Source organism: Stylophora pistillata, chromosome 11 (genome assembly GCF_964205215.1).
Source record: "Stylophora pistillata chromosome 11, jaStyPist1.2, whole genome shotgun sequence".
In the NCBI taxonomy this organism is placed as follows: Eukaryota; Metazoa; Cnidaria; class Anthozoa; order Scleractinia; family Pocilloporidae; genus Stylophora; species Stylophora pistillata.
The window spans coordinates 1096030-1119305 of NC_142529.1; the positions used below are offsets into that span (position 1 = coordinate 1096030).

Sequence of the window (23276 nt, forward strand, 5' to 3'; positions counted from 1 at the left end):
CCCAAACCTTCGGTAGTCTTCGGTATCGCTCGGCTGCTATCGGCCTAACGCTTGCATTTTGAAAGTCTGTCTCACCCGGAAAAGACGACACGTTAGTCGCTTTGAGAGTTGATAATCGTCAACTGAAATAAGTCAATATAATCTAAATCATAAGTCTTACCCAAATCCAGATGCCACCTCGAAAAATATTGCAAGGAAACTGGTGACGAGAATTTAGAAAAACACGGAAGAACTTCCGGTTTAGTAGCCGTAAATTATTTTTTCCCATTAGTTCGCTTTTAAACAGGAAAACAATCCAACTAAATGGAAAGTCGTGCTTACGCTAACAGGAAATCAGATACAAGGCAAAAAAGGTATGATATGATGTATTTTAGCTTGGTCAACTGTCTGGAGTTGGAGTTGAAATAGATTTTATGGACTCAGAGGGAAGCCGCTAATGATGACGGTGTTGTGGCTTCGTATTTCTTAAAATTCAAGCACTACTATTGCTTTAGATCTGTAGATGTCGGTGCTTAATTTTTTCGGAATATTTTAGCCTTTACATAGAGGAGATCGAAAGCCGTTCGCTTCGTAGCCCGAGCGTAAGACGAACATCTGAGGAGCGGTTTATATCTTTGACAGTAATAATTCAAGACCTTCCTCATCCTATCTCTTCCCCTTCTCTGACCGTACGTGCAGACCCTATGCTGTTTCTTTGAGAGCGAAGCGCGAGGATGAGTCAGCGAGGAAGCTACCCTGTTTCTAATTCTACTAAACTCCCCTTCCCTCCCCTCCCCTCTCATCACCAATAATTAACCTCACTCCCATCATGGGGCTCTCTGTAGAGAGAAGGGCTCGTGAGTGGAGTATCACGAAAATAAACGCTGAATAAATTTCTTTCCTCTGTTCATCATCAGCTTGTTGACATTTGTCAACATGTAATCATCACTATCATCAGTCTTCTTTGTGCTCTGTTGCGCATAAGGCCCAACATGTAATGCTATAATACTTTATGTCGTAGGTATGGGGTAACTAACGAGCATCGCCGAGGAAAAATCACTAGAGAAATCTGCGACTTCGTGGCAGTTCCAAAGGATCTCATGGGTTTTGTGATTGGCACGAACGGAAGTTCGATAAAACTAATAGTGAGGGAGTCAGGAGCACGACTCACTTCAGACACCAATCAGGGTGGCTTTTCAGTCAGCGGTAATGAAGGGCAACGCGCACGTGCAAAGCAACTCATCCATCAAAGAATGGTTAGTAAATGATATTTGAAATTCGGCCACAGGAAGAACAACTGTTTTAAATAATGCAATTAAAGATTTTTATCAAACACAGAAAAACATCGCAACCTTCAATGTGAAACCGACCTCTGACCCCATAGGAGTGATTAGCATCTTAATTCAGAATCACCCTTGAATCAAACCCAAAGGTAAGGAGAATAAAGAAAATGATTGCCAACTAGAGAAGCTCTTGCTTTTTAAGCAAATTCCCCGCGTCTGTAAAAAGGGAAAAGTATAGAGAACGGTATTGAGAATATCCATACTGATGCGAGGGTGTTTTAATTTGTTCTATCGCTTCCAAAAGTAAATTTCCTTAATTGATTTCAGCTTTACCACATACAATCTCCGTAGCCCAAAGTAACATACTCTTTTATTTTAATTTTCCTTCGAAGGAGGAAGCCCAGACTAAAAATAGGAGGAAAGTATATCCCCGACAATTTGTGAAAATTCCGAGTGAATTCGAGAATCTCGTGAAAGGAAAGGGAGGAGACAATCTTCATAACATTTGCACAGTGACTGGCGCAAAAGTTCTTTCTCGAGGAAATAATTCCTTTGAACTGAAAGGAAAAAAGAAAAATGTACAGCATGCTGAGTTACTCATGAAACGAAGAGTGGTATGTACGCATTTAATTGTTTTTCACAAGAAATTGTTAATTTTATCACCTGGTAAGAACGACTAAGTAAACATGGCTCACAAGCAAAGCAGCAAACAGAAAGAAAGGCCCAACTACAGGAGCTTATCGTAGATGGAGTCCGGAGAAGGTCTTCCCTTACGAACCACTGTAATTTTCCTGGTTGACAGGAGTTTGCTATATAAGAAACACGTAGTGATAGGAAATAATAGGGAGCTTAAGCTCAAACATTTTTATGAGACGCAGTCGACGGCAGCCGAAAGTTACAAATTTTCATTGCTGGTGCTCGCCACACCTTTTTGGTCAGCGCAACTTGGTTTTTGTTGCTAAAAAGACGATCTTACGGTCGATACATTGGTGTCAAAGTACGCAAGAATACGTTTTGTTCTTCGGCTTGCGGTTCCCGTCCGCGTCCCAAAAAAAAGCTTTGCTTCAGTTCTCTAATCTCTAATGCCTACTAACGAGGGCTGAAAGTTATTCGCGTTGATCCTGAATTTTATTATGAGAAGCTGTGTATAAAACCTTGCTTACACCTGAGGCTCTTAACATACAACTCGTGTAGGCCATTTTCTCAACTTGGTCCTCACCGCGCGTGTCAAAACAAATCGTTGATCTAATTATAAAGCACAGACGGTTTTGATTGGCGCACGGCGACTGGAAATGTAGTACACTTGTGATAAGCTCAATGTAGATCAAATAAGCCCCTTCTACAGCATTTTAAACAAAAAAATGCAGAAGAAATATCTTGGAAAAGCCTTGAGGCAAAGAATTATTAACTACTGGCTGCCGTCTTCGTCTGAGAAACGTCTCTCAGTTTAAGGTCCTTATTAGAAGGCAGTGTTCCCACGGGGCCGACTTTTTTTCCGACTTAAATACTTCTGACTCGCGCGAAGCCAGTTTAAGCTTAGGGAAAAAACTGCCTTCGTCTGTTAAAAAGCGGTATTTTTTTCTTTCATTTTTAATGTACAGGCCTCAGCGAGGGTCAAACCGGACAAGATGTGCTGTTACATTGACGACAGAAATCTGCCGGGGGGTTGCGAACTACAACTTGTGCCAGTTGAAGAAGAAGACCGCATGGTGTTACCAGGATCACATTCACAACACCGGCTGAAACCGTCTGAGGAACACGAATTGGTTAGTTAGTATTTCTGTTCGTCTTTTTGTCAGAACACACATGAAGTACCACAGAATTTATTTAAACTCTTTTCGGCTTCCTTCTGAGATCGAGCTAAGCAAACTGAATTTCACTATACGATTCACTCATTGCAATAGCCCAACGATCAAAACCGTCCTACAGTAACAGGGCAATAAGTATGGCGGGAGATATTGAATTTAGTGATCCACGGTAATTGAAAGAATTCGAATAGGTTTTCATGAATTTTTTACAGTCGATCTCTATCTTTTCAGTTTCAAGGAGCATGTGGTCGAGGCGAAACCGTTCCAAGCTATCAAAACGACCTTGTAGCAAATGCACTTGAATGTTTACACAAGATCAAACGTGGAATTGAGTCAAACAAATTTCACGAAGCAGATTTGTGGTGTCACATCGGGACCGTTATCATCCGAGACCCTGATGAAGGTGAGAACTAAATAACAATCAGAGTAAATAAAATTTAATATCGTGTAAGTATTCACTTCCATGACGGTGTCAGTTGTAATCAGTACACACCCATAGTAAACCGCTTCGCTGTACGATGACGCTCGTGACTTGTCGAAAACGAACCATACAGATTGTTTCAGTTTCGTTTCGTCTCAACTCTTAACATGCAATTTCAAGTCGTTTTGTCATTCCCTGTTGTCTTTTGAGTCGGATAAAAGGCCGCAAGGTCACGCCTTTTTGTTTTCTGTAACTCTTTATTGTCCGTTATTTTAAATAATAATTAACTAAATATAAATAGCGGATGTTGGAGAAACATGGGATATTCAGGAAGCAGTTGACAAGCTCAAGAAAAGGAATTGGCGCCTTGCGTTCAAGGAAGGTGTGCAAATCAGCCAACACTTGCTACAGGAGACGTTTGGTTCACCAAAGACAGACGAGGATTATATGTCAAGATACGATCTAAGTTTTATTACACCTCAAGGCAGATCACTAAGATGTAAGGTAAGTTTACTTTAAAGAATATTATCCGAAGGTATATCGGGTACGTTACGGAGTCAAAATTTTCTGCTCTAAATATAATTCTATTTAAGGCCCTTCTTTGATGAACTTGCAATTTAGATCGCTAGAACTTGAAGAGCGTCTTAGCTTGGGGCCTGGGCCAGCGCAGGTAACAAAGGTAATAAGGTGTCATTTAACAACGCGCGGAAGAGGAATGGGCAACAAAGGCAGATGAAACTCCGCCAACAATAGCATATTGAAATTGTCGGTTAATAAGCATGAGGCTAAATGCCCTTCTTGCTTCCATTAGGTGTGGGTTGCAAACCAAGATGTGCAAACAAAACTAGAAGAAATTCCAATTCCTTTCAGTGACATCAAACATGTTGTGGAAGAACTTCATTTCGAAGATGAATTTACCAGATCACGATGTCGAGGATGGTTGGTTCTGCCATCGCAAAAATATCTCCAGGCTGACATAATTTTTCCCGGCTGCCAAGTCGATTGCAGGCTCATGATAAGACCTAAAACATGTGAGTTTCCCGTTTTCCTTGTCCTCTTGTTAGTTTGAGTGATGATTTTAAGGTTGTCTCAAAAGTGGTGAGAACAAAGACGCTTTTCGAAAGAAGAAGAATCACCAATTCTTTTCTTCCAACCAATCATATGCACTAAACACCCAATAAGCATTCATGAGATGACCCCACCTCTACCCCCTTAGATCAAGAAGGTACGTCATGATACAGCAGTTGTCTTTTTCGTCCGATTTCAACGAATAATTTTCTCATTGGATTCCCATAATTTTCCTTTTGTCTGATAAATAATTTTAGGTACAGCCATTGAATTAAATAACAGTAGAGATGAAGCAGAACAAGCAAAGGCATTAGCTGATTTTCTGTCCAGGAAGTTAACATTTACAGTAACTGATGGATTGCATGTGCCTAAAAAAGAGCTACCGACGGGATTTTTATTCAATCATATGCGCTGCTCCCGTCGAACACTGTATGAACCACGAGAAGGATTCACTTTGATAATTTCTGAAGAAAGCACTTGGTGTAGTGACGTCAGAGGGGAGCAGAACAGAGAAACAGTAAGAACGGATTAAGAATATTCCTCGCTTGATGTTTAATCTTGTCATAAGGAAACCATTAAGGTCGAAATTGCCAATGCGTACAGCCCCGGAATACAGTGATAATTCAAGTAGCACCTTTTTCCCATTCACCCTTTTACCCCCAAGATCTCATTAGTAATTATCCCTTGGGACTGGCTATTGTTTATCGCCTGGGAGGTGGTGGTGGTGGTGGTGTGTGTGTGTGTGTGTGTGTGTGTGTGTGTGTGTGTGTGTGTGTGTGTGTGTGTGGGGGGGGGGTGGGGGATTTGGAAGATTTTGATTGTGTCGCAATCCCTGATCTCCCTGCTCCCTTTCTAATATTCCTATGACCCCCCTTCCCCCCCCCCCCTCACTGACAGTTAATTGGCGGTCAGTTTTTTATAGTCTCCCCAGCCCCGGCATTTATACTCTGCTGGCGACGACTGATTTACGCATTCAAATCGAAGAGATGTCCATATATGTACTTTTACTGAGACGCGCAGCCCATTTGTGCTGAACGGTGATGACTTATAGAATGAAGAATTTTTATATGTAGTTATTACATATTTTGATGCGCATATATCGTTTCACGTATTTTCTTGTTTTCAGACTGATCTCCACCTTGGTCGAGAAGAGTGGGACCGTGCTCTCGCTGGTAAAGACTGGGAACCGGAAATGATCGCCTCCAAACTGCCTGAGTTTCTCCAGTTTGTTTATCAGGTTCAAGATTTTCTAACAATGCATAACCGCAATATATAGAGGATGAGCTTTGGAAAAGACGGAACAACTTCCAGCTCTAAAGTTTTCTTTCAGCTTAGTTATATGTTACTTTCTATATCATTTGTTTAAAGCGAAAAAAAAAAAAACAGAAAAATTACAAGTCTCGGTAATGTTCACGGAGGAACAGAAGAAGATTTTACCTTAATTGAACAATTTTCACTGAGAGAATCCAGTCTTGATACTTTTAGAAAAAGTACTTTTTGGCCACTGGGTTGCTGTGACATGGCGTTCATTGTGTCCATTGCTTCGGATTGCAAATTCGTCTCTCTTTCTTTTTTGAGTTTTTTAATTTTTGATCTGTTTAGTTGCTTATTTGTTAATTTTTATTTCTTTTGTTTTAGCTTTCTCCGTGTTATGGGTGATTGCAACGTCAGAAATTAACAAAGCTCATTTTTAAAACTTAGTTGCTATGATTGCTCTTTGTACTTTCCGTAAAGAAGCTTAAAACTTGTGCCGTCTTCCTACCGTCAAAAAAGGAGTTTTTAATACTAAAGACGAACAATTTGTTTTTAAAAGGCTAGGGGTGTAACGTGGAGGATTCCTAGGGTGCTGTGAACACCCCTATAAGAGCGTTTTCAAATTCAACTGAAAAATGCTGTAATTCAGGTTTGAGAAAACGCACAAGTCCGAAGAATATCCATGATACAACGCATATAACATTCAGATACAAAACTGCTGATTTACAGGGAAGGCGCAGCAGCATTAGCCATTCCATGCAAGGTGAGCCGAAAGTCGCAACTTTAAATCCCCTCACACTCCCCCGCCTCTACAAAAATCAAGCTACGCCCCTGATTATCGCGAACCGTCATAGGTAAAGAGGATATCATTATGAAAGTTTGGATTCTTGACTCTCAAGTAAACTTTCGAATCATTTACTTTGCCTGAAATCAAAACTGTGTTGCTCAAACATTAACACCTTTCATCGCGATAGCAGCCGAATCTAACCTGTAAAAATTCCTTTGTGGGACGTCTTAAGAAAGGGTATAATTTGCATCTTTACTAATAATAGTAAATTGTGTTAAGGAAACATCTATCGTCACTTTTTAAATGAAAGAGGACTGGCAATTCAACTTCTTTTTGAAAGGATAGGTCACAGGTATTAGATTTCTCAGGTTAGGAAATCATTACTTTAATTGTACAAAACAAAACATCGATCTTACGGCGTCCGCAATTTATGCCGTCGGAAAATCCGTTGGTTTCTGTGTTTTTAGCGGCAATGAAGGGCAAAAATAAGGTTGGTGTTCTTCTTTTGAATTAAGCACTCGGTTTGAACAGTGGTAAATATATATATATTCCCAGTGTTATTTGTTAGTCACGAGTTAAAGATAGAAGTGTTTCGTAAAATTTACTTTTAGAATAACGTTTTTGTTTCATGTACTGTGTTCAGTGCACGAAAGCGAATAACTGACCATCACTGACTAGAAAGAATTTAAACTTAGTAACACTGCAGGCGTACTAGTTCTAAATCACACAAAGCGATCGAATAAACGGCAACTCATACATAAACTTGCACACTTCTTCCCTATAATGATTACATGCTCATGGCAAAAATACTTAATTAGTCCAGCCTCTAAGAGACCTATGCTTTTGATTACCGTTTGTTCTAAAATAATAAGGTTGATCTCTGACTTTGTATTTGTGCCTATGATAGAATATTGTAAGTTTTGTTTAAGAGTATAACAGTTACCATTTCAAATATGCACTTAAGTTTAAAATTCAAAATATTGTATATTGAGCGCAAAACACAGCGCAGTTCCGTTAAGAAAATGTCCTTGACTCTTATTAAGAAATCCTCTGTGGCTGAACTGTTTATGTGAGCTAAATTGAGAATTTTTAATCTATTGTAAGTAGGTTTTGAACTGGTTATTATTTGCAGGCGCAAATATCTCGGGACTACAGTTCTACATAAGGATACATGGGGAGGGGGTAGAATCTCATTAACAAAATAGCTACAGGAGTGGGGTAAGGATTTAATTCTCTGTAAGTTTTTAGGGACACTCTCGGTTCTGACTGAGGTCGTTGTATACGGAATGTCCACAAGAAAGTTTGTTGGATTTCGCTGCCGTTGTACTAAATAATCACCCTTTTTAAATTTTTTTTTATACTTTATGGACTCAAAGTTTTAGGTGCTGCTGAGTCATATGCCTTCAATTTCCGAATGTAAAAACAAATGTAAAGAGAAGTTTGCCTTGAACACAGCTTACACAACAGGCTCAAAAATTGTTAACTACAATGTCTTCTGCCGGTAAGGAGTTTAAATTTTAAGTTAATGCACCAGACTTACAAACCTCACTATTGATACATCCGAAACTGAAAAAAAAAAAAAAAAAAAAACTCCTGATGGGAAACGATTATCGTGATTACTGATAGGATTTTAGTTCTTTTCTTCTTGGACTAATTTAGGCAAAGACAAGCAGGAGATACTAACGAAGAGCATTCTACGTCTAGGCACTCATTTCAAAAGCAAAGGACGTATTTTTGCGTTCACGTTAACAATTTTTCCGGCAACAAACTGGATTGGTGCGCTTTTTGTACCTGTTCCCTAACACTAGTAGACACCCAATTTGCGAACGAAAAGCAGGCACTTATGAAACGGGAAAATAACACATTTGACCCTGTGCGCGGTAAATTATATCGATGAAGGTCACCTTGAAGTCTTTTATAATGAAGTCAATGTCTTCCCCAAAAGTAACGAAGTTAATTTCATTAGCAGAACACAAGATCCACTGACATATATTGAATACAGGTGCTGAGATGTTGATTGATGTGCTGTCAGTGGTGTTGGATTATTGCCTCATCACTGACACACAGACAAATTTTAGCTAGGGGAGAATATAACTTCAGTTCGTTAAATTTGAAATCACCTTTAAAAATAAGGCCTGTTTTTATAACTAGATTCTCCTTATTTCTCAGTAAAAGACACCTTATTTTAATCACTCCTTAGACATCCAGATTTTTTCGTCAAATCTGATCGAGAAAATTCAAGAATCACAGGTCAACTTTCAGATTGCTTGTTGCATTCCTATGGTTTGATTTTTCCCCTTATTTGTCTGATTTGGCTTTATCCGTTACAAGGCTAACAAATTTTTAGTCAAAATGTAATAAGTTTACCAAATAAAATTCTGAAATTTTTACTTTTTATCAAAGTCGTGTTGTTCTGCTTCGTGACGTTGGGAGGCAGAGCTTTCTGTTTGCATCAATGACCTTCCAATGTAAGATTTTGATCGAAGGGAAAAAAAACGCAGAAACAGAAAGGCGTGATAAATCAAACTGCAAAGTAGTAAAGGTAGTTGACATGGATATTGACCTCAGCATGATATCATATCTCTCTCGTCTCTCTTGGGTTCTATTATAAAATCCTCCCAATCTCGGCGTGATTTTATTTAGTAGTGAACAGGAGCCGTAATCCATTAGCCAGAGTACCGTTATTAAAGGAATTGCAAAGTCTGAAGCAAAATTGAATCCTAACGTAGTTTAGCCCATTTTTTGCAAAAAAAACTCTCTCGAATTTCTTCTTTTACAATGATTTCATACATACATACATATACTTTATTTAATATCGAATTTGGAGTAGCTAAAGGATAAGCTAGTATCTTCGAGTTACAAGTATAATTCTAAATACTACTAAAATGTAAAATGTAAAATGTAAAATTGTAACATTCTAAAATTTAACTATGAGAAAGAGTCATACTGTAGAATCTTGCGCTTGAAATCAGAAAAGTCAGACGTTCTAAAAGAGTCCGGAAGAGAGTTCCATAGTTTTGAAGCCATATATGAAAAGGAGTGAAGACCATAAGTAGTAGTTTTTGTAGACGGTAGAGACAAAATATAATTTCCACGTAGATTTATAGGACACAGACCGGAAACTAAACATATTCCTTAGATAGCCTGGATAGCAGTTAAAAAACAAGCTCTTGTACAATATAATTAAGAAAGTCTGAAGGCGTCTTTTATACAGAGATTTGGAGTTAACTTTGCTAAGAAGAGAGTCATAGGGAGAATTATAATCCTGCAAGATAATTCTAAGAATTCGCTTGTTTAAAATACCTATCTTCTCAGTACTACGCTCACCACAAAAGTGCCACACAGACGAACAATAGTTAAAATGTGGCATAATAAAAGTCTCATACAATCTTAGTAGAGTATCTTTAGAGATAAGTTTACGAAATCTTAGTATTGCATTAAACATTACATTCATGAGCATTACATTCATGAGTAACATTAGGACTCACTTGTTTAAAAAGAATATTCAGTCCAGTGATGACTCTCTTTGCTGACCAATCAGGGTAAACATTTTTCCGAAGAAACAAAAATCTAAAACTTGCAGCGTTTTGCCATTGAAAAAAATTTGGTGTCTTGATGATTTTACTGCGCAGTCCTCAGTTTGTGGGTGTCAAATCTTTCATAGGAAACTGTATCCTATATCTGCTGGGCTCCGGGGTCAATTCAATTTAGAGAACATTCATAATGAGCTAATAAGAACAGATCGTCAAAAGTCCTCAGGGAGGTATGACAGCCACCTGAATCACGATTGTAAAAGCTGATCTATTATCAACACTTGACTAGAATTTTATTACCTAGAACGCGAAAGTGGGGTCACATCATTGAGATGTCCATAGCTTTGCGCAACCAGCCGTCGAAACTGACAGTAACAAATCTTCATCAGAAATGATAAAATCGACATCATTTTCAAATCTGTCAATGTGGGATTTGTTGAATACTTTTACTTTCTCTTTTCAGTGAGCCAAAGCCGTATTGCAGTCTCCCTTATTGTATTCTCCTCCCCTATGTTTAGAGAAAAATCTCGTGACTTTTGCTGCAAGTGTCAACATAAGAACACATGAAGTGGAAAAATCATTTTCATTACGTTTTATGTCCTTTAAGTTTCACTCAGTAACCAACTGTTGAAACTAACTCAACTCAGGATACTAGCAGAGCTGAATAATAGGATGCCCTTTACAAATCATATTATTGAAATAGAGCACGCAGGCAGATTCGTCCCCATCATTCTAGTCCAAGTCAGTAAGACTTGGGAATTTCTAAATCAATGCCGGTGAGTTTCTCGCTAAGTGCACGTGCATTTCTCCTCAAAAATCTGGTTATAAAAAAACAGGTTCTTTTCTAATGATTCCTTCAGTTCGTAAGAGGAATACATCGTTTATGGGCTAGGTTCATTTTAAAAGATTCACTCCAAAACTCAACAGAATTTATTAAAAGATTAGAATGAATAAATAGAAACGCTTTGCCTGGTTGTACTAATCATGACGAACCTTGTCGAACGTTGATTAATGCTCATACCTGATCATTCCGAAATTTCCTCGCTCAACACCTTAACTCTAACATGCTATTGTCATAGGTAGAAATGGATTGTAAAAGAGATGACAAGATACAGCAAAAATGTCAAGAAAAATTAAACAGAGAATCATGATACTTATTTCATTCATCACAGCAAGATGTCTATGGTATTTATCATCATCATCATCAGATTTTGTTATCAGCTGGTTTCATCTTTCTTTGTTTTATAAAAGATCTATCTCAAAACGCATTAAGTGCTTTCAACCATTCCTTAGCTTCTACACCACCCCTTGTTTGATGAAAAACTGAGAAGTTAAAAGCAAGTGTCTCACTTTGCTCTCAAAATGCAATAGGATAAGCTGTCTTTGAAAAACTGTAGTCCGGTTGAAGAAAGCATTGGTCAAGGCCATCACAGATCTAGCCCCTTGTAGGAGGTAAACAGATATGTAATGATGTATCTAACTTTTGAGAATGCTACTCAACTATAATATTCGTAAAATGTGTTTGAAGTGTCTTATCAAACAGCTAGGAATAATCATGGCCACTTCGTTTGTTGGATAATCCTCTGGTTGTGAAAAAGGAGCACAGCAGTTTACTAACCTGTATTAAGTTGAAACCATCACAACTGAATTGCATAAAGTTTTTATGGAAAACGTGATTAATATTCGCGTAATTGTCTGAGGTATGCCTTGCATGAGGTAACAGCGGTTGATCAACGGAGCACTGTATTTGTTTTGCTGATGATTTCTCCACGGGTGGTAAAAAAAAAAAGGTTCAAAGTAGTGTGCGAACCTGTGCGAACATGAGGTCATCGAGAACTTACATTAACTTTTGTAATCAATCAAAAGGCGTTGGACGTTCGTGCAACTCTTTGAAGTGAACCCTGCATGTGGTAAAGTTGATTAAAGGGGCACTCTATTTGTTTTGCACTTATCACTTCCTCAGATATGATTGGTATCCAATGCATGAGAATTTGCTTCTTTCCATTGACTGGAAAAGTAAATTTAAGTCAAGTTACAAAGCTGAGCCGGGGTATTTTGAGATCACACGAAACAGGGAAATTCTGAAAGTGCAAAAGTCAGCGACAGCAACACTTCAACCCATAAACTCACAGCTGGTATGTATTGTCAGCGAAATGTGTTCAGTGGCACCTATTGCACCATGGATTATAAGCCAATTTACTTTCCGTCGTTGCGAGTGGTTCAGTATTCTTTAGTCTAATTACACAACATTGTCGTAAATACTTCTGTTCATAATTTCCATGAAGCATGATTTAATTACTCATTTATCACTGGCTCATTGTTGAAATGTTAATTGGGCATTTTATTCGCCAACTCAATTAGCTCAGTTTACAAAACGGCAAGCTGATGTCTCTTTCAAAATTCTCCTTAAACGGTGTTGCCATGATGTCTTACCTCTTTCTCATAGTTAATTGATAACTGCATGCATGCACGAATTTGATTCTAGTTTGTCTAATTTCTTCCATTCCTTGGTTTCTTGGACGCAAAGAGGAACAGAAGTAATAAGGGCCAAAGAAATGGGAATCAAACGCAAGAAGACGCTGGTATTTGTGGCTTTTACGAAGTTGTGCGTTTCAAAAACGATTGTACATGCCATTTTTGTCTTCATACGTTGTAAGCATTTATATTGTCTTATAATCTATGATTTGTCACTGTCTACATGAGGTACTGAGAGGTAGAAACTCTCTTAAGCTGATGTATGATGTTGAACGCACTTGCTTATTTCTGGTGACTAGAATCCGTCAACTGGACAGAACAATTTTTTTAGAATGATTCCAACACTCAAATTAGGTGTTATCTTGACGTCACAGAAAAATTCCCAGTTTGGTTAATCTAGTACTTTATTTTGTTGGATCCTATACTGGCAAAAGGCCTGAATAAGTCTACTCGTCAAACCTCACTGGTTGAGTTCTCGCACCTCAATAAAAGCTACGAACACGTGCACTCTAGGAATATTTATCAGGTGATCTATTTGTCACTCAAAACTCAATTTGCAAATGAATTGAAAATATTTGCACGAACTTGCAATCAATTGATCAAAGATAAGATAAAATAAGGAGTAATAAAACTGGAATTTGACAAGATAAGTATATAATTAATCAATGGCCAAAAATTATTTGAGCATAATTGTTATTGTTCTCAAATTCTCACCGTTAAGACTCTACTAATCTTTCTAAGCACACATAGCGAGTTTGACACTGACGTTAAAATGTCTAGTACCAGCAATACACTATATGTATTTTCTAGAGAGCCCTCTTGCCGATCGACTTAATCTGCTGGAATTGAAGATTAAACTGTTCCAGCTAGAGGGGTAAGGTTCGTGGAATAAACATCTTTAATAGCGTTTGTAGTGCGTCCTCTAAACTCGCAAAAGCTGTCTAAAAGCAGAATGGCGCAACAGTCACTGAAGCGTTTGTTTCTCAGAAGCATGGATAAATTTCAAACTGTGAAAGGAATCAGTGTTGACTGAGTTCATCACTGGGTTACTGACGAAACAGTCAAGCGATCCAGTCGCCAGGTTAACCTCACTGAAAGGAACAACGTGCAGTGATTGGCAAAATTAGTAGAATCTTTTTTTTGCAACTTTGAAGTTCTTACGCAGATCGTCATGGCTTGAAAATCACTTGTTTCTCCAGATTACTCAGAAATGTGCAGTATCTATTTTATTTTGTGTTTTGGACCAATCACATTCAATTTAGGGCAGTCTCTGAATTATTAAAATTTTGTGATAGGGCCATTGATTAGCTGGCGGTATTTACCCAAAGTCCTGTGAATGCCTCCTGGGTGTTTTCTCATAGCAGCAAAAATGAAGTCCGTATGCTTACCGGCAAAAGGTTAAATGTTGCCAGTTAACTTTTAATTAACACCATGCTCGTTTTGCTTTGTATACTGAAACAAACATTTATCGCCACATTCTCAATGTGCTTTCGGGTTAAATGAGGTTGTTCTTACGACTAATTTCTTTCCCATGCCTCGAGCGTTTGCACTCACTATTTTATTTCATTAAGTCAAAGCTTTGGAATGAAAACTATCTGATAATTTTCAAAGTTCTAGACAAGTAGAACTGATTTTAAATGCTTCTTTTTCAAATATACGATGATGTGGACGACAGACTGATTAAACATTGTCTTTTACCGTCGATCAGTCTACAATGCATTGAATATTTCAAGGAGGATGTTAGATATTTAGACCGGTAACGTGTGACGTTAAACTGAGTTCCACTTGCTATGTTGTTTTTCTTGACATCTAAACTCTAACCTGAAGGGCAAATACAATTGTCGTTATTAACGCCTCTACTTTCGGATTAAAGAGTTACTAATCGTCTTGGTTTGTTTATTTTGGAATCCAAGTACTGCTTTTGCTCGGACTGTTTATAAAACCAATCTTCGCATCTGTTTTTTTCATTTTCATTTATTAACTGATGTCTCCACCGCATATAACCTTTGAGCTTGCGGGTTTTTAAATTAATAACCCACCGCAGCTACTTCATCAAAACGAAGCAAAAAAGCTAAGGTTCACAGAATTAAAATACCATACCGCACATGCGTAGTGGGTTGATTAGGTAAGTAAGATTCTCAAAGGTGGAAGCGTTAAAACAAATTTGAAATTAACGAATAGGAAAATTGCAGGACGTCATCATCTCAAGTCGTTATCAGAAAATCTCAATAAAAGGAAACAAACATCTAGAATATCTTAAACATGCCGACTAACTGAGCGCAACTCGTGAACATTGATTTAATGAAACCGATGTACAAGCTCACTCCATAAAACACGTATGTGCTTTACACAGATACTCGACAAGAAAGGAGATTCGAATTCTGGCTTTCTTAACATGGTGAGTTAGTATTCTACCGATATATGTATCTACCGTTGATGATGAGTCCGATGTAAAGATGACTGTAACATCTTAATAACATTACTAAGCCGAAAAAGAAATGAGAAACACTTCCCTTAAAAAAAAAAAAACAACTTTGTAACCATACTTATCTTGAACGGTGACTGTATGACGAGGTCTTCGGACAGCGACTGCTTCACCGTGTTAACTCATAAAGTACATAGTCTCGCTTTTTCTCTAGGCGTTACACAATGCGACAAAATTAAAAAGATATGAATGAAGTAATTCGGCCATGCTTAAATATCCGAGGAGGAGTGTAATTGCCTAACGGTGTGTGAAAAGTTACTCCTAGTTCATTTTACTATTTAGCCCGGTGAAAAACACATTTCACCCATTTGATTCGCCTCAATATGATGGTCTGTTCTTTCGGAGAGCAAAACTTAGCCTTGATTACACTTTGACTGAAATCCACGAGAATAACATCAACATTCCCCTATTCGAATAACATCTACATTCCCCTATTCACTCCGACGAAGGGCTAACGCTCGAAACGTCAGCTTTTATAATCGTAACGGTGGCCAATTTACCATTTCAACTTTGTTGAAATATTCAAATTATTTCGTTACCCCCACCGACACAGCCCCAAAACAGTTTCTTTAGAAACTATCAGCCTTTTAACATCTATATAGGTTAAGTTAATAATTATTGCAATTTAAAAGAGTTTCACTCTTATTTTCATTGTCTGGAATAGCAGTGTACTTATTTGTTTAGTGATGCTTATGTTAGTTCAGCCGTCAATCCAACAACTGATTTCACATGTACATTTCTCAGACGAGAAAAGCTGCGGCACGAACATCAACAACTTGGGAAATACCGAAAACTGATTCTTTTTTGTCACCAGATGTCCAGGAATGCCCTCTGATAACAGTTATCTACGGTCGGTTTTTCTTTCAAATACTTGTAATGAAGTTTTGACTTCTTGATTAGGCCGGCTGAGTTCAATAAAAATCCTACCTCAAATAACTAGAGTTGGCGACGAAGTTGTGATATTTAAGAGATAAAAAAGATCAAGTATAAACAGCATTTATGGCGTGTTAATAAACATATCTGTTTCCGAGATAAATGTTAATATCTACATGAAAGGTCAAGTTTAGCCAAATCTAACCGATATAAACCGAGTTAGTTCATGCTCGCATACGATCTCAGAAGCATTCCTTTGGTTAAACTAATTTCGAAACTAAAACCTTTTAACTTAGGTTTACTCATTCAATAAACAGCCTATCAGTACCAACAGCACAAGCCATTGCTATAAAAAAGCTAACAAATGAAAGTCTAACACACGTGTAAATCAAATACTCGGATAGATCACTTAAGTTCAATTCGATCGTGACGTCACAGAGTCTGAGGGGAAACGAAACATAGCCGGGAACTTAGAATCGGTTAATATTAGTTACTAGGCCTTCAACAAAATTAACTTTGAAGCTCCAGAAGGTCACTTAGCTTTCAAATATTGTTTGTGCAGTTGTTGGAGACATAATATTCTTGTTCAAACAAACAATGTATTTTTTTGTCCAGGCTAATAGAGGAAATAGAAGATTTCGGCGAAAAAAATAAGAATTTCAAAACCATTTTTTCAATTAAGCTTTTTTGAATTAAGCAGTAAACAGTCATTGATACTTCTATTTACCAGAACTTTTAACAAATACCACTAGCCTAGAAACTTGGAGGCAGTTTGAAGCAAGAAACGGATATCCCAAAATACTCCACGCTACAAAGCCTCACTCTGTAGCCTGGCGATGTCTTTAACTTCAGCAAGCATGCCATGTTTGGAAAATTTTTTAACTCAATTTTATCTCGAAAACCCACAGAATGAGACGTTTTGTAACCTTTGATAAATATGACAAGAATAGTGTCAATTTTGGAAATTCTGCTTTGTACGCACACAATAGAGTTTCGGTTATAGAGAGATACCGAACTGAAACATGCATATACAAAGTAAATATTTTCTCTGTAAGTAAGAAGGATATATTTTATCGCTTTCCTGTCGGTGAACTGTAAAGGAGATGAAAAGAAAAACCCTTTCTTTAAGCTTCCAGCAAAAGAATAATCATGAATTATTAAGGAAATATAGTGCCAATTTTCTTGGTAAATTAAAAATGTTGTCTTTCGGTTCGTAAACTTTTCAATCAGTAATTTTCAATTTAAATTGTGAGCAAATTCGATACAGTCAAGTGAACTCTCTTCAAACTTTTCATCACAGCCGACAGAAAAGTTTTCGTGAAAATTCGATGAGCTTAATTGAATGAAACACTTCTCGAAATTAGAGGGTAAATGGAAGCACTTATTACTACAAACGAAAATTTCATTCAGAAATATTCTGCCATTAGATTGATCTAATTGAGTTGGGTAAACAATACAAAGTAAAAAAAGCTCTAAATCGAGACGCAGATGTTTCTGAGATGATTTCTGTTGTAGTAGAAATGAAAAAATGTATTTTTCAGGATTTTTCCCTCTCATTTTTTGTTTACAAACTTGACTCGAGTCTCATTCAACAAAAGCCCTGCTGGACATCACTTGGTGTTTACAATATATATTTAAATGTAAAAGGGACCCTTTTGCTTAAACCGGAGTTCAACACACAAATAATAAGCACAGCTTTCCACCAGACTTTTGATGCAAGACATCACTTTTTATCGAATGGTTGGTGAGTCAAAAATTTTTTTGTCGTTTTGTCGTGGTACGGAAATCTTCTTTTGCGATTTTGATGCTAAGAAACGAATTATTTATGTTATGCAATTGGGTTACAAAAAGATGGTTTCCTTGCAATACGTGAGTAGAGAAGCAAGCTTTCCAGAACGAAACTCTTCAATGATTAGAATTTACCTTTAATAACAATTTCATCTTTTAAAAAAACAGCGGGAGCGGCAAGAACCAAAATGTTCATTTTATGAAATCATCACAGGAGGTGTAAAGTATCTTCGATAGAATACATTGAAATGGGATTCTGTGGCCAATAGCCACAGCTGTTCTTTACCCTACTAATCCCGAAGAGTGACCATCTTGATTCTCTTTTCAGAATCTGCTCATAAGTTCAACAGTATGTGAAAATAATACAGGGATGATGTCTTGATCCTAAACCAAATTCTTTAATTAACAGTAACAAAAGTATAAAAAAATTTAGATATATCAACAAAGTTGAAATGGTAAATTGGCCACCGTAACGATTACAAAAGCTGACGTTTCGAGCGTTAGCCCTTCGCTCCGACGAAGGGCTAACGCTCGAAACGTCAGCTTTTGTAATCGTTACGGTGGCCAATTTACCATTTCAACTTTGTTGATATATCCAAATTATTTCGTTACCCCCACCGACGCAGCCCCAAACAGTTTCTTTCGAAACTATCAGCCTTTATAAAAAAAATTTAGTTAACAGAATCATCGACTTGAGATTTGGCTGAAAGAGTTGGACCTGAGAAGATCATGTGTGCTGGAGAACGGCATGGTGTAGTTTCGCAATTTAGCCAATTCCGTTTCTTGTTTATTGTCTCTGTGCAGGATAAAGCCTACATGAACTGGAACTGAAAAAACCAAAGAATTTCAGAGTAAAAACTTTGCTTTTATCTTATCTAACACGCTTTCAATATTCCGATAAAAAAAGAAACAATGCTATAAATGAAAATACTTTTGGGCTTGCCAGCGAGAGTCACACGGAACTGAAAGTAAAGTGTTGAAGTTTCAGTTTACAAATCGACGTGGATGCTCTGCATGAAGCAAAAGCGTGTAACAAAAAGACTGTTTCTAAGCAGGGGTCGAAACTTCCCTACCGTGGTTTTCGAAAGGAAAAAACTTACTGGGAGCAAGAGAATAGAGGTTGCTGTGAGTAAGTAATTATTTACTAAACAGATTCAGCAGCCCACGCCGGCAGAAGCTTACAGATCAGTGTATTCCGTTTCAAACCAAATATTAAACTAGGGTGTTTTTTTTTCATGTTTTTAAAGAAAAAACGTAAACAGGGCATTGTGTCCATCTGAAAAACGAACTCATGCTTGTTTTTCTTGACTAAAATCCATTAAGCATGCTGCTAAAAGTAGACGAAGACTGATCATATAATGAATTCTACGTGACCCAAGAGCACAAACCTTTGTCAGTGATTGATAACAAAGATACTCCACCAACCGAAGAAGCCGGCATTCCTGATTCCAAAGTAAAAAAGTCGTATTGGTTATCGACACGATTCTAAACAGCTCGCGGTGACTGCGGCTCCTGAAATAAGACTGAGCTATCACAGGAGTACTTTGCGCCTGAATCAATATCCCAAGAGACTCAATCACGACCACATACTAACATAACTGTGAACGCCCATGGAAGACGATATATCATCTTTTGTTTTTACCGAAAGTCCTAGAGCGAGACCTTTCCGCAGGCTTCAAATCTAAAACATTTTGTTCGCATTTTGATAGTGAAAATAGTTCTAACTTGGGGTATAGAAAAGTCATAGAGAGTCAATTTGAAGGTCTACTCCATTTATATTTCTAAATTGAAACTGTTGTTAATGGAAAAAGAGGAACTCCTAGGTTTCTACCTTTCTAAACGACAAGAGAACTGGAAATACATCTGATTTCCTTGGTTTGACAAGGTTCATTTGCAAATTATTGTGATTAGAGATGCCGACTGAATCACGAAAAAAGATAGAAAGAAAAAAAGAAGAAAAAAAATGAAAAATAGGACTCTTGCAAAAAGTCTCCAAATCATTTTGTTGGATAAAATCGATTATTATATTACTGAGTTAAATTTCTCTAGAATGTGTCGATTTTGCGCTAAAACACCTACTGCTGAATTTTATCCAAGTTTGCTGCTGATACAGCTTAGGGAAAAATTGTAAAGAAGTGTCATAAAATCAGCAGGAGATTGCTCAAGTATTCTGCCTCAAAGTTAGGATCACAGATAATCTTAGCTTTGAGATTAATGCATATTTAAAGTTTTCGCTACCTCTATATTAGATTTATTTTAAACAGAATTAAAGCAAGAAATGATTGTTTACTTGTACTTATAACAAGGGAATTAAATTGTATGCAGTTGACCTATGTTTCAGAGTTCAGTGAACAATGGTGAGGTAACGTCGTTTGTGCGATGGGCTATGAAGTGATAAATCTTTATTTATAAGTTTTAATTAAAATCACCTACTGTCCCCGTAAATTAGACAAATTTTTGCATCGCATAACAAGGTCCATGGAAATCTGTACATTACCCAAGGAATAAACAAACAAAGTACACAAATACGCGCTTTAATCCACAAAGATATTTGAAAAAGACTTCTTACCTCACAGCATTACTGATCTCGTTGGCAAAGAATACAATAAAGCGATCAGAAAGGATCCAACGCAAAGACAGAATCTATGTTTGTACAAACGTTGTTGTGTCTGTAAAGAACAATGTTTTCAAAGGGTGGAAAACACAGAAGTAAAGACAGTCGGCAATTATGTATAACACATTTAACATTTAGAAACAGGAACTAGCCAAAGTAGCAATTGTTACAGAGAAGTTGTTAATTATAGTTATCAAGAGTGGGTTATCTTTGAAATTCGCAAGTGGGTTATACATTTACATATCATAGCTTTCCGATTTACGCACAAAGATAAACATATCTTTCGCACTTTTAATATGCGGGAAATTCACTTTAACTGAGAAGTTTTTTAATTGCAGGTTAACCGATGATTGAAGGACAGCCAATCGAAACTTTTCAGTGGGTAGAAGTTGTTGAAGAGCGACATTAACCGCTCAATCAAAGAAGGCACTTTACAAGTATACCAATCCTGCATTTATTGCAATAATTTCACGGGTCAAATCAGCTGGCTTGAACCCGAAAGCTAGTAAACCGCAACAACACAAACTGCCGCTAAATGGAGTGATTTTGTCTTCCTACAACTGCAAAACGTTATAATCTCATCATGGGCGAGAAGAATTTCACCAGCGCCCCTACTAGTGCAAGCGGCAACTTCATCGAGCCATCTTACTTGCGCTGGACACTTCGTTTGATATTTATCGTCGTGTTCATCGTAGGAATCATCGGTAACTCTGTGGTTTGTGTGGCTGTGATCCGTCGTAAGCGAATGCGGACGAGCAATAACATTTTTACATTCAATCTGGCTCTATGTGACTTACTAAACGTAGTGATCTTTTTACCGACCCAAATGGCAGCGTTTGAAAACAACCAGAACTGGGCTACAGGAAATTTCATGTGTCATTTTACCTACATACTGGTTCCGCTCTGTTTATCGGCTTCAATCGGGACACTCCTCGCCATAACAAGCGACCGGTACAGAGCAATTGCTTATCCGATGAAACCCAGATTAAGCGGTAGAAAAGTCAAAATCATCCTGGCTGTAATTTGGATCACCTCTTTTGTAATCTGTTCTCCACTTCTATATGTGGCTGGGATAGTAAGACCTGGGCCTGGTAAAGTTTACTGCGATGAGACTTGGCCGGATCCTCTTTATTCCGAGCTCTACTGGAATTTCATTTTTGTGATTCAATACATTTTACCTCTGGCCACTATTGTAGTGTTAGCAGTGCTAATCGCGGTTAAGATTCGCAAGAACAACACAATGAAGATGCTTCCTAAAAGCTCTCAAGTGATAGCAGCTGCAGTCAGGCAGAGAATGAAACAGACTTCAAAGATAACCAACATGTTGGTCGCCCTTGTGATACTCTACGCAATCTGTATGCTTCCTCAACATGTTGTGTTCTTGTGGTCTAAATACGGTGACTTGTTGAACTCCAAGTACTTTGTATACGTTTTGCGATTTTCAAACGTTTTCCCAATGGCAAATAGCGCATTCAATCCTATTGCGTACGGAACGCTAAATAAAGAGTTTAAGAAAGTCTTTAAAAGTTTCTTTCACTGTGAGTACGGGCAAAAAACGGATGCGGGTGTTTATAAAATAAATCCTAATGCAATGAACAAAATCCGCAGTGGTAAGTTCCGATTAGCGGTGTATAAACACACCAATGGCAATGGAAACGCTAGTGGTGATGTGAAGAGTGGGTGCCGAAAACCAGGTCCTATTTCCATTGAGTCTACGGCGACAAATAAAAAACTTCAAGGAAGAAGTGCGTCGGAGGATGATGGCAAAGAAATGAAAAAGACACTCATTTCTAATGGTTATACCAGGACATTGCTCGAATGTGATCACAATTGGAATGAAAACAAAGACGAAAGACAAAATGTTTTTCAGAGAGAGACAATAGTGGACCGTTCAAATATGTCACGTTCACGATCATCCCTAACTAACATGAAATGGAAAGAAGAAGAAAGACAAATGCTGCTTGATAGCGGGATGGGATTTGAAATTGACAGAAATGAACGCGTGTTTGTCAACGATTCCGATGAGAAAAACTTACAAACAGGCATGAAAATTGCTGCAGAGGAGAATACAACTCATTTTGATGCTAATGTGTGTGCGGGTAGTGTGTTCGACACGAAGAAACTGCATTTAAAGGAAAATCTAGAGACTCAGTTGCCCATATTGACACCTGATGACGTTGAGAATGACTCATTTATGAACTGTTGGGTTGAAGTGAACAAAATAGACCAAAAACTTCTCTCTTACATAAGTTCTTTACAAGAAACTGATCTCTAGAATTATTGATCCAGACAAAATTTCATTTCTTTCCCAGTTTCATTTCGCTTATTAAAATGCAGTTCAAGTCTGCTCCTATAGAGGAAACTAATAACAGGTTTAGCCTTGTGTAAACAAAGAGTGCCAAATCCACGTTACTATTGACTGAAAAATGCAAAGGTTCACTTTTGAATTGTAAATAAATTAAACTTTTTATAATCAAGCTGAACACAAAGGAACCCGCAAAAGGACCACGCGAATAGAAATGTTGCTCTGTTCAATTATTTGGATTAGTTTAACAAGGAATGCAAATTCAGATAAGAATTATGTCTCGGGAGTCCAGCATCCATCGAACACTGCTCTCTTTAAAAAGTTTGGCTCTGGTTTAAGTCTAATCAAATAATTACATGGCATTTGAGATTTCGTTTTCAAGTTGTTGTTCACCTATGTTTATGTGTGCTTTATAATTTAGTTATTATCTAACGTAAGTGACCAAGCGAGAAAGATTTTATGAAGACGCGTACTAAACAAAAGACGACTAGAGGGAACATCAGTCCAATTTGCAATAAATTTCATGGTTGAGAAAAGCGCTAACAAGAATCAAATTAGTTTGTTCAATGCACTAATGGGCGGTCTAAGAAAACTATTAATGAA

At 37.6% G+C, this 23276-nt stretch overlaps 2 protein-coding genes and 1 long non-coding RNA gene across 4 annotated transcripts; 2 read left to right on the top strand and 1 right to left on the bottom strand.

Moving 5' to 3' along the window:
* Window positions 1-215: 215 nt before the first annotated feature.
* On the top strand, window positions 216-6259 carry LOC111323858 (uncharacterized). Its single transcript, XM_022927301.2, has 9 exons — window positions 216-353; window positions 1001-1235; window positions 1655-1876; window positions 2864-3028; window positions 3302-3473; window positions 3793-3995; window positions 4303-4522; window positions 4817-5076; window positions 5686-6259. Exons 1-9 carry the CDS (start codon window positions 304-306, stop codon window positions 5833-5835), a joined length of 1677 nt encoding a protein of 558 aa, XP_022783036.2. The 5' UTR covers window positions 216-303; the 3' UTR covers window positions 5836-6259.
* An 8610-nt stretch (window positions 6260-14869) lies between these two features.
* On the top strand, window positions 14870-23054 carry LOC111323952 (QRFP-like peptide receptor). 2 transcript variants are annotated; one of them, XM_022927413.2, is made up of 2 exons: window positions 14870-15006; window positions 20707-23054. In XM_022927413.2, exon 2 carries the CDS (start codon window positions 20952-20954, stop codon window positions 22641-22643), a length of 1692 nt encoding a protein of 563 aa, XP_022783148.2. In that variant the 5' UTR covers window positions 14870-15006; window positions 20707-20951; the 3' UTR covers window positions 22644-23054. The 2 variants fall into 2 exon arrangements, with proteins under 2 accessions (XP_022783148.2, XP_088595491.1); XM_088739365.1 differs by lacking the exon at window positions 14870-15006 and adding an exon at window positions 17597-17710.
* LOC148719599 (uncharacterized) lies at window positions 17706-20713 on the bottom strand. The gene is made up of 2 exons (XR_015993413.1): window positions 19143-20713; window positions 17706-18581 (listed from the first exon to the last, which is right to left on the bottom strand). It is a non-coding gene; the product is annotated as an uncharacterized LOC148719599 (long non-coding RNA).
* Window positions 23055-23276: the final 222 nt, after the last annotated feature.